Source organism: Pleurodeles waltl, chromosome 7 (genome assembly GCF_031143425.1).
Source record: "Pleurodeles waltl isolate 20211129_DDA chromosome 7, aPleWal1.hap1.20221129, whole genome shotgun sequence".
NCBI lineage: Eukaryota > Metazoa > Chordata > Amphibia > Caudata > Salamandridae > Pleurodeles > Pleurodeles waltl.
The window spans coordinates 574919120-574931531 of record NC_090446.1 but is presented as its reverse complement, the minus strand read 5'-3'; the positions used below and the strand labels follow the sequence as shown (position 1 = coordinate 574931531).

The 12412-nt window shown below is 41.5% G+C and overlaps 1 protein-coding gene across 2 annotated transcripts in view; it reads left to right on the top strand.

Annotated features, from left to right (window-relative positions):
* CD2BP2 (CD2 cytoplasmic tail binding protein 2) overlaps positions 1–12412 on the top strand; it is a 56216-nt gene that overhangs the window by 34656 nt on the left and 9148 nt on the right. For both annotated transcript variants that reach the window (XM_069244370.1, XM_069244371.1), the window contains exon 6: positions 11096–11184. In XM_069244370.1, the coding sequence (XP_069100471.1) occupies positions 11096–11184 (89 nt within the window). The remainder of the gene's footprint in view (positions 1–11095; positions 11185–12412) is intronic.

The window sequence follows — 12412 nt, the reverse complement described above, 5'->3', positions numbered from 1 at the left end:
AACTGTGATCAGAGAAAGAGCTATCATCCTATTGCTACATTGTCTTTGGAACATTAATAATTCTATCTACAGTTTCCTTCTTGCACGCTGACGAAACATTGTATCTAAAGAAGATTGACGACTACTGAAAACATTTCTATCACTCAATGCTTGGAACTGTCTGTGTGAAGAGCGCAGCTTTGAAGAAGAGACTGAGTGTTGAAGCACGTGTTAGCTGTTTGGGTGTGATTCATTCTTTGAAGAATAAAGAAGTGTATATGGAGCAAGCTATTGTGAAGAAATGTATTCTCAGTCTATCCTAGTGTTCCTGTAATAGGGTCCAGAGAGCCTCTCCTCCTAGGCATTACACCATTCATGTATAGCCACTACAGGATCAAGACATATCTGATTAATGGGCTTGTTATCATGTGAATGCATGTTATATGCATTTGTATAACGTCTTCAACCGTTAGTAGGGCACCAAAGTACGGCATTCCTAACTTGGCTGCGCTTTTCGTGTAGTTGGTATGCTGATGTTTAGAGAGTGAGTGAAGAGGGAAAGGGAAACTGTGTTTGTTCATCTCTCAAATTAAAGGTAGTCTGTTAGAGGGCTATTAGGCACAAAATAATTTAGGCAATTAACACACGGCACCTCTCTTGCTGGCAATGTCTGCATTCAAACCACAGTTAGCCAGCCTCCCTTGATGATGCTTTGCCTGTGGGACTCACAAGCTGAAGTGGGGGGAGTTAGAGCTGGATCTACTATGCACAGTCTCCTCCCTTTACCACAGGCTGCACAAACTGCAGTTGTTAACCAGAACTTGAAAAATCAACAACTTGACTTTAGAGAAGGAGGTTAATACCCTATTAAAATTACTCAACCCACAAGGTCTCAGAACTTTTTTCCCTTAAAGGTTTAGTAAAAATGTATATCTATTGTGCATTGTTTTCAATTTGGCAAAATCATTGCACTTCTCATTTTTATCTTGTAAATAGTGATGGTGTAGCAAAGTCCATCAGATGTTTGAAGCTGCTTCAGATATGAATGACATTGTGCCACCTGTCTCTCCTTGAGATTCAGGATTAACATATTTTTATTCTGCTGCACCTCAACTTGCCTTTCACCGTTCTTTCTGACATGACTCACTGTTACCAGAACTACTAATATTGCCATTGATCGGAAGTTTGCCTCTGGGTTCACGTTTACATCTCATGTAAATGACTCTTATCTTGTAGCCCTACTAACTTTTGACGTGAGATCTAGCATGTAACCTGCTTTGCTGTCTCTGAACGGTCTGCCACTGGCAATACTGCCATTGTGATAGACTCTGCTCCAAGTTGTCCTCTCCCTTTATGAGATGATCTACACTAGCGACTGTAGTGCTGGCAAGTTGAACCATGCCATGCGTAACAACCATCAGCCATTAGTTTTGTGGAATACACTTGAAGCATGAAACAGGCTAGGTGCTTACAGCAGTTACAAAAGCTCTATACAGATCTAGGCCCCCAAAGGATTATGATTTGTGTCCCCTACTCGACAGTAGAATAACAACTGCACAGGCTTGTGTATGTGTAGTCTTCACCATTCTTCTGCAAGAGACCCACTTGGAAGCCAGTGGGAGTTTTTTTGGTTTGAGACTTTTACTTCCAGTTTAACCATGTAATGCTGCATCAAATGTCTTCTGGTCCTTTGAGCTACTGGTCCGAGACATCCCAGGAGCCTGGTTTGAAAACTTGAAACTAGCAATCAAGTGATGCTACCATAAGTAACATGATGTTTTTGAAGTCAACCAGCTCCAGAGTAGTTTAGGTTTTAAATTTATTTAACACATATTTCACTTACTAGCCTGGGTGTGCCTTGTAGTCATAGTTCATAGCAATGAAAGGGTGAAATATTCTGTTTCACTGCTGTAGCGACTGAATATGAATGTTCTTCATTGAGTTAGCCCCACAGCCTGATGGAGTGAAGATTTACTTTGGTATATTTTAACTTTCCATCTTTCAAATCTTTGGTCTGTTGGTTCTGGCCATGGTCATATTCATGTGTCTTTTTTGCTTTTGTGATGCCAAAAGATTACTGTCTCCCTGAATCCAATCATCCATGCAATACAACTATATGCTGGTCAAGGTTTGCATCCAGTACACATTCATGGGAAACAGAGCCACACTTAATGGCCACAACTCAGTTCGGGTAGCTCATAGTGACTTAAATTAAACATGCCAATATGGCATGCCATAAAGTAGATCCTGCCTTCTTTTGAAATTCATTCATGTGTAATAGATTTCAGTCTTTGCTCTGTCACAGTTTGTTTTCTGTGTTTGTCTGATTACTTCTCACATACGTGCACATTGGATGGCGGCAGGTTAGAATATAGATTACATCCCAAAGTAGTTAGCAAGATGGCTTGCGTTTATGAAACAGACATGCCAATATGCTTTTAAAGCCCAAATCAGCATCTATAATTCTAACACTGTTGTAGGTTCACTGTGGCAACGGAACACCTGTTGACTATGGAATAGAACATTTGTCTTGACAAGAGCACTGAGGTCTTGAAGTCACCAAGCTTAGTTTATTAAGACTCTAGAACCCTAGGAACCTTTAATATTTAGCTATATCCCACTTTAATATGAAAGTGGGTTATATACCATCAAAAAAGTGACTGAGTCATCATCCACTCCTGCCAACTAGAGCATCTGCACTCTTAGTGCATCATCCTTTGTCCCAGTGGGAAAATTATTACATGTGCCCTATCTGTCTCCCTCAGAATTCTTCATAAGGCTTAACTTGGTGCAGATACACTTGATCCCTTTTTGATGTGAGCTTGTAACACTAATAGGGATTCCATTCGACTACAGTACCTACCTGTGGTTTGGTGAGTTCCTCAAAACTGTTTCACAGTGACTCTCAGCTGAGAACTCGCAGATAAACGTGTATTCCAGAGTGATCCTTGTTAAACAGGAGCAGTCACTTTGCAGATTTAGTCCTTCGCTTTCCTGGTCACGTTACCTTTTCCTTGGAGACAATTTGGCATATCGCTAGCACAGGTCCTTACTGCCCTGGGGTGCAAGTTGGACACTAGTTAATTGCTCCTCCTCACTCGCATGTGTCTCCCTCGGCAACATTTCAGTTAAATGTATGTTATGAGTAAGAAAATAAAAAGTCCTGAGTGAAGAACGTTGAATGTTCACAAACACCTGTTTCCAAGTAAAAAAGCAAAAAGTTCAACAGTGCACTTAAATATGGAAACCTTGGAAATAAATGTTTCTTTCTACATTGATAGTAGGTTGAGCTGATATACCTTGCTGACATCAACTGTAAGTCCACAATGCCCCATTAAGTGCCTGCCAGCTTCAGAATATTGCTGCCTACAGGTTTGGAAGTAAGATAAAGATCTGTGTGAGTCTGTGTTCAACTTTCTGAGGGTTATTATATTACTTTCACCCATTGACCATGAAAGCCACAGCTAGACAATGCGTCTATAGGAATCTGTCTCGCTATACAATGTACCAAAATATGAGGTGCACTGTGCAAAGAGTCCTGATTTACCCAGTTAGTGTACCAGGCTTGCTTTAACAATCCCAATGTGCTCTTTTTGTGATAGTGTGGTTGAGCAGCCTTAGGCTTATAAGAGGGGAGTGCTAGGCATTTGTTGCACACACATAATCAATAAATGAGAGACACACTCAATAAGGCAATCGGAGACCAATTTAGAAAAATACCACAGTATTTTCTATATAGTTTAGACACCCGTTGTCAAATGTTTATGGCGGTGGTGTTTGGACTGAACACAAACAAGCCTTTGTGCTTGCAATAGGCTTTGGTATCCCGGGTTTTGGTGCAGGGAGTCTCCGGGGTGGACAAGCATCTCAGACTGGCTCGGACGATGAGGCGGGCCTCCTGGACACTTGGTGACCTCCCCCTGGGCGGCTGCAGCGTTGGTGGATATGGTGGTCAGCAGTTCGTTGGACCAGACTGTGCAGTTGATGTCTGCAGGTTGCAGGAAAATGCCTCCTCCACTCCAAGGGAGATGCTGGCCAGTTGGCAAGGTGCTGGTGGCCGCATGAGGCTTTTGGAGGATGCCCAGCTGCAGGACGAGTCTGGCCTTTGTGGTTTTTCAGGACAGGGGTAGGTTTGCTGGGTTAGGCACCAAAGTCCACAGCTAGTGCACAGTTCTTGCACTGGTCAGCTCTTCTTTGTCCATCTTCTTCTTTAGTCAGTCGAATCTGAGTTCCTGATGTCAAGGGGCCATTTAAATACTGAATTTAGGGGCATTTAGGGGAGTGGGCTACTCACCCGTCAGGTGACTACACCCTTTATATGACCACCTCCTGTGGGAAGTCCCAGAGTTCTAGTTCATCCAAAAGCATGATAGTGTAACCCTTGCTTTGTAGAGCACATCAGGCAGCCATTAAGGATGTGACTAGCCTGGAGGTGCAACATGCCTACTTTAAAGCTAATTTCCCGCCTGTCCTGATGCCAAATGGCCCTCAAGGCGGGGGGTAGCATTCCCCAGGCATGAGGGAAGCCAGGGTTGCATATCAAAGGGCATATCAAGGGCCAGCAGAGCCTTTGAATCCACCTGCCAAGTTATGCTGATTTACTAGCCATCCTTTGATAACACCTACATCTGGAGCAGGCATTATTTCTGTCCTCTGAGAGCGCTGGCTCTCACCTCTTGGGTGGGGAGTGGTAATCCGAAACTTGTCTGTGGTGGGAGACTGGTAGATACCAGTGAGCCAGCACACTAGAAGACTAGTCGATTTCAGGGTGCACCTCTAAGGTGCCCTCTGGGTGCTTGTCAAACTAAGTCCAAAATAAATCTGAAACTGGCACCAGTTTGAATTTATTAAGATGAAGTGCTGGTTAGCAGGCTTCAGTGCACTGTCAGTCGAAAACCAGCATCCAGTAGTTCAAATGAGGGCAAAAATTGGGGGCACAACCTGCAAAAAGCCTGGTTTCAATGTCTGTGGTACTTGCAGTTAAAACAGCAGATTTTAATGTATTTTTAGGACGAGCGCACAAGCGCTTGGACCTGTTGTAAGTTTTGTGGACTTTTAACCATGCCCACCAAATGCCAATCACTTTCACTCGTTCGTGGGCTTGCCTTTCAAAAATCCTTTATCATCATCATTGGTAAATGCTTTACGTTTGTCCTTCCTTAGGGAGGTTTTGTTACCGCTTTGTAGACTGCCCCTGTTACATGGATTATTTCACGATTGCTGATACTTTTGACTGCAAGCAAACTTATTTTTCCTATTGTGCGTCCCTTCGCACTTGTGCTTATGGCGGCCATGTCACTTTGAATTGGCTCACTTATGTCAACTGTATTACTTTTCATTTTCAATTTATGTGGCAAGAAAAGTCCAGTTAGAAATTTACAACGCTATTTTAACTCGAGCAAATGCGAGACCTATTGCATTGCAAACACTTGTTTTACTGCGTGTTCGAGGTTGGAAAATCAATGCTTCTGTGGCAATTATTTTTTTAAACATTTTTTTAACATAAATTTGTAGCTGCTGACCAGCATAGACTATTTGTATGCATGCTCTTGGTGCTGGGAACACCAAGGTATGTCACTAAAATTGACTTCCAGTATTGCATATATTCAGCCATGGCTGATATGGGCTGAGATAGTTTTTGAAGAGGAAAGGAAGAAAAATTCCGCTATTCAGATGTAGAAGAAAACTACGTCCTATAATACATAAATACTTAATCTGGATGGGTAAATATATACTCTGTCTATCTTTCAAGCCTTTGCACCTGCGAATTTAAGATTACAAGACTAAAATGTTCTCCTTGATGTTGAAACCATTGATAGATGAGAAGCGTTTGTAGAAAAGGCCTTGCAGGTTGAAGCACAAAAGCCACTGGTAAGGACAATCAACATTAGTTTCAGTGTCAATATATCTTGAAACAAAGTGAGGCGCAAGCTCCTCCCCCCAAGAAAAATGCACAGCTGATTTCCGGTGTGAAAAGTTCTTGAAGTCATTTGGCATTGCAACAGAAAAGATGCATCAGCGTTAAAATTGTGTTAAATTCATGGAAAATTCCAACAAGAACAGGACCTAAGCAGCTAGAGAGAGGTACTGTTGAAACCCCATGCATGTCAGACACAAACACCAGAGTAACTCAGGAGGATGGGAGATGCCTGAGGCAAGAAGATGCTAATTGCCCCATCAGTACTGCAGTAATACACAGGGAGAGCTAGTTGGTGCAAACATGTAGCATAATATAGAAATGTATTCACCACGGGAGAGGGTTAAACAATAGACTTCAAAGCCTTCACCACCAGATACCCTAGCAGTTAATCATTATTTAATTAAACGAGCTGCCTGCAATTAATGAGTTGCAGTTGTAAGATCAGGAGAAATCGTGCTTCCTAATAAAAACTTTACAAACTTTGCAAAGGAAAAGTAGGTTACATCTTTGTTACCAAGTGTATTGCAACAATGGAATGAGGAGTTCAAATCCACTAACTGCTAACTAAGGCTGTAATACCCAGAATGGAAACACAACTGCTGGCTTTCGTACATAACTCCAGGTATATCAAAAATCTTGTGGAGCCCAATTCTCTAATACTGGCTACTGTGCAAACAAATCTAATAATCCAGCATTGCCTGGCCTACCATCAGATAAGGAAAGCAAAAGACTGAATGTAGTGGAGAACAATGTTTCAATGAAGAGGCACGTTTCTACAAGTGTTGCCTAATCAAGAAACAGGCCAAGGTAGAAAAACAACAAGGCACAGCAAGGTGGCCACCATCAACAGAATGGCAACTTAACATACACCAAAAACAGCCCTTTTGAAGCATGAGTGTCATGGCACACGGCAGAGCACAAGAGGTTCAGAACTAACTTATAAGTAACTTTATCTCTTCGCTTCTAAATCACCACTAGTGGGTGGGGGTAGGCTAAATGACATCGTTGCACAATGTCCTCCCCCCTCTTGCCTCGATCATTTTCTCTACACCATAAACTGTAAGGATGTCTACTTCTGTGTTCCTATACAGAAGAATCATTGAAAATATATCACTGGTTTTTGAGGGGGTATTTATTATAGCCTTAGAACCCACTGTAGCTGGCTCTACCGGCCATTAAACGCCCGCTCTTGCGTTAAAGATCCGAACCGAAGGCCGGTAGTGCCTGCTACGGTGGGTTCTAAGGCTATTAGAACATTCTGCTACTAAAGGGCAGAATGTTCTATTAAATAAAACAAATTCCTCACAAAGCCCGAGGGGATTAAAATCCAGCTGTTGCTGTGAACAAAGAACATTGCCGCTCTGGGCTTTTACCAGCCAGTAAAAGCCTGGAGCATTCCATTGTCTGCAATGGAGATCCAAACATTCCAATGTTCTAATATCATATCATTGTGTTCCAGTGAATCTAATCGGCCCAGGAATGATGCCAGAACGTTATGAACAAGGTCCTAACACTCCTATTCTTATTTGAATTTCCAGTAAACTTGAAAAATGCCTCCCACCTCCCTAGTAAAAAGTACTACTCTTAGGAGCATAATTGAACACAGCTGCAGCAAGGCAGTACTGACATCCAGGCAATTGTTGGCATTGGAACAGATTTACCATTAGCATCAGTGTCTTAACAGTTAAACCTCTGATGGCATCAAACATTCATTTGATACTTCAGTCACAACTGTACATGGAACCTATACAAGAATGAAAGTGCAAAAAAACGATAACGTGGGTTGACTGCGACAACACAACAAAGGAAGACCCCATTCAAATAACCAGACCTCAAAGTTATAATTAAGGATAACTGTAGGTTGGGCATCCCTATAACCTTCACGACCTTTAAGTTGCATGCCAATGAACGATGATGTGATCAGACGTATTACATTTCTAAAGCGCAAGGCTGTTCTTCGCACTAAAAAGATTTCAAGATCAAATTCAAGTCAAGCTTGTGCATCTCGAGGCATCTTGAAACAGACAACACCACTGCTATGTTTTACATGAGCAGAGAGGAACAACAGCATACAAATTGTCAAGCTTAGCGCATAACATTTGTCACTGGGCAGTTTCATCCCAGATTTCGCTGGTGGCACACTAACTACCACAGAACCAGAATGTTGAGACAGACATACACCTATTACATAGACAGATGGGTATTTCTTATGAATGGGAGCATAATCAGAACACTGTTTTTTCACAACTTGATGATTTCCAGGAAGACAAGTTTGTGCTAGGGTCAACACAAAATGCCAACTCTTCATCTCCAGGTTTCCCTGTCCTCTCAGTTTTAAAGGAGCAATCTAGAGAATGTTGCAGTACTAAAACCCTCAGAGTCATCATCAAAGAAAGCAACATTCTAGAATGTTTATTGTTGCCAATTGTTAGTAATGCAGGGGTGGGTAAAGTAAACAAATTTTGTTTTACCCGGAACCTAAGAGCTTAAACCTGGCAGCATGGTTCCTAAAGTCTTAGAGCTTGGACATCTTAACTTACCACAAGAATGTATGAATGTTTTAAGGAAGGCTCAAAGATCAGCAACACATATGTTATGCAATAAAAATGACATGCTTTGTAAAGTGATGTCAAGACCATCATTGTCATTCAAAACATGCACAAGAGAGGCGTATAATGGAAAATGTCATGCATTAACCACACCACAAATTATGAAAAGCCTCTCTTAATATTTTTAATCCGGTATTCCTGCTTTCACAAGAGGGGCTAACTAGCAATAAGCTGTTTATAATAGTTGTTATGAATGGCTCTGATAAAGAGCCTCTATTGTTTAATTCGGTTTGGGAAAATCATAAATCCTTTCTTTGACATCACAACAGTTGATAATGATCAACTGTTGTAATGTTATAAAGGCCCTCCAGGCCGGGTGACAGGGTCCTCGGAGGGCCTGTCTGTGCAGCTCTGCTTGTCTGCTTTGACGGAAAGCAGAAAGCACAGCTGACAAAAGGGGAAGGAAGGCAGGGAAGGTAATGCATTTTGATTAAGGTTAGCAGGTAAGATGTTTATTTTTCACATTTGAGTTAGAGAGGAGAAGTCAGGAACAGATGATTTTGAGGGCCATGCATAACATAAAGTAATAAATGGGTACAAAGTGAATTATGGAGATGTTTTTCACCTCGGGGTTCTGGGTGACATCATAGACAACTTGAGCTTTGCTCTCATTGTCTATTTGATGTCACTCAGAACCCCTCGGTGAAAACATCCCCTGTCGTACCCATTAATAGTTCTCTGTACTGAGAGTTTCTTCAGAGAGCCAAGAGAATGTATTCATCACATGCTGCTCCAATACCAATTTAGAGCTTGAAATTTGTCTTCAGTCGTGTGTTATGAGATCTCCTTTTGAACCAATGCACAGGACAGTCTTTAATAAATCTTCAAAAAACGGTGTTTTTAATTGCAGTACTTCAGTACGCACGATTAGTGGAAATTTAAGTTAGTAAAAGAGTCTACCATACAAAATCTTAAAGATAAGGTGGCTGTGTGTACAAATCCTGCATTCATTTCCATGTTTATGTCTGAATTTCATATCAGTCAAGCAGTTCAGTTACCCTCTTTCTTTTAAATTTAGCTGTGACAGCTGAAAGACTTTACATCCCTAGGCTGTTAAAAGGGCTCTCATGCATTACATAAAGGATACAAGGTTAGTAAGACAGAGTCAACAGTTCTTTGTTGCTTGTGCACACAGGATTAAGGAGAAGCAATTACAAAGCTAACTACATGAAAAAGGTCTGTACAAATAATTCAGCAATGGCATCCTTAACTGGTAGAGTTCTAGGCAAAAAGCCACAGTTTTATTCCACTGGGAAGAAAGGGGCATCTTTGACTTACATTGTTAATATTCCAATTCATAACATTTGTTCAGCAGCAATCTGATCCTCTGTACACACTTGTATGAGAAACCACTGGGTAGCTATTGAGTTGCAATGGGAAAACCACGTAGGAAAGATACACTTGATACATTTACTTTTCACTGCCCGCACTTCATACCCTTCTCCACAGGAGCAAAACAGTTATATAATCAATGAACACCATATGAGTCTCAAATAGTTTCGCGCTGCAAAATAAATGATTTATCTGAAACAGAGATTTGCACCTTGACATTTTCTAGATCGACATGTGACCTGCCCTTGGTCTGGTGGAGGAGAGGAGTTTGCGCTCACAGATATGAGCTATAGCCTAACTTCACCCTTCCAGGCACATGTTTACCATTGAAAGTCCTGATTGCATCTTTCTTATTTTGCACATATCTGATAATAGTTCTTTGTACATGTTGCAGGTCTCTGGATATTCATGTTGGAATTTTAAATTTGTCAGGATTGCGATTTATTATGTTTACATGCTTCTCCATTTAAACTCTTATTGAGTAGTTCGAAATTGTGAAGTATATTGTGGCTATTGCTGATGGCTTTTTTTGGGGCTAGGAAGCATGGAACTGGCTTTGTTTTTTTTTTTTTTTTTTTTTTTTTTTTTGCCTTACTTTCGTAAGCACTGGTACTGTGCTGTCAAGTTGATGCCAAATGGTAGTGCAAATATTTCTTTGGAGGTGATGTTTTCAAGCATAAAGACTGCTAGGTCAGGTTTACTTACAATTCCATATGATCTAATCCTGAAATAAGACCCAGGCAACACTTCACTCAGCCACTGCTATATTTGTTTTTAACTCTATCCTATTCCTTACTGGCCCATGCCATTACCTCTTTGAGTATTTGCTATTGCCCCATGCCAGTCATCTCCACTTATTCCAATCCCTTTGCTAGCCAAAGAGACGCCTTGCTATCCACCCTTGTACCTGCTCCACTCCTCCTCCTTCCAATCTTCCCTGTACTGCTATCCTGCCCCTCAAGTTTCCCTTTACCTCCTAGGCTACCACTCTTCAGCCCCAGTGTGTGTCTTGTCCTAGACTCTCCTTTTCCACTCTTTCTGGCAGTCATTTCCCCGTTCCTAAGGCAGTTCACCTTCCCAGCTTCTTCTCGACACCTAACCTGCATCTTTGTTATTTGCTCTTATTTATTGGAAAGGAAAGTTGATAGAAAGTATTGTTTTGTGTGGAGCTGTTACAGGTACCAAATGTAGTAAAGGGCATTTGAACCTTCCCATACCTGCTGAAATCCTCAATGGTTCTCTGCTTTTCCCTCAGCAATGTTGGATGACACAATGTGGGAATACAGGTGGGAAAACAACGACAAGGCCGAGCTGTATGGTCCCTTCAGCAGTGCACAGATGCAGGTGAGTCGAGTGCAGCAGACTGCTTCATCTACTTTGAAAGCAGTTCTGTAGCAATCCCTTCTCTCCTGCTTATCCACTTTTTGTTTGAGGTCTATCCTCTCTCATGCCCATCCATTGTGTGAGGCTTCCTGTCTCAAGCCATGTGTTCTTCACCCACCCTCTGAGGCCAGCGTTACCAGTTGCTCTGTACCGGTCTCCATACTTGCAGCTGGGATATCACGTTCTCTCAGCACTGTTTGAGACATGGTGACTAAGGTCTCCATTGGCAGTTGCTCGCTTGGATCCTTGACCTGAGACCTTATATAGTAAACATTTTCTTTATTTATGTATTAATTTACAACAACAAAAAACAGATATTTCTTTTGCTTCCTTGGTGATCTAGGCCTGTCACTCCCCTCGACTACATTTTCTGTTTCAGACCTCGTGGGCAGACCATAAATATGTGTGTGTATGTATGTATGTATATGATTTCTGTGAAAAATCTGTCTTGTACAACACTTTGAGCCTTGCTCTAGCAGTCCCGGTCAGTCCTGTACATCACCACTCTCACTCACATTGTAATAAACACATGGGTGTCTTTCCTTCAGCTTGGAGTTCATAGAGCACTGAAAAAATATCTGTGCGGGGTTGGTAGAGTGTTCGACACCAACTTTGTTTCCTCCCTGAGGCCAACAGTGTATTATTGACTGGGTGTCTAGAAAGTGAAGGAAACAGTATTGCCAATCAGGGGAAGTGGAATTGTATTAATTATCTGCTTGTCCAAGGGACACATGTTTTAAAAAATCTACATGTCCCATTTGGTGCCAGAGATGTGACAAATTATGGCAGTGTTACTTGTATTGCTGAGCTTTGATAAGACCAGTACTATTATGGTATGGTTTGGATTCTAGCAAGGCTCTGGTAATACCACTTCTCCGTTTAGATCTGGGTTTTATTTATGTCTGCTGTTTGAATATTTGCATTCTCTTCATTAGGCTGCCAAATTTAATGTAAAGCATTTAGTCAGTTTTCCAATGTTGTTTCATATAAATGAATTGAGATTGCACATTAGAGCCAGTGCCTCTGTTGTTATCAACACGCCGCCTGTTATCTGACCTTCTCCACTAGACGTTAAAGTGTAATCTTGGGTGAACTGGTTCAGTGCCTCACTTCCCTCGGTTGCCCGAATTGTGAGCAAATACCAAATGCTATATCAGTCGCTGTCCAATTAAAATTTACAACTAAATTA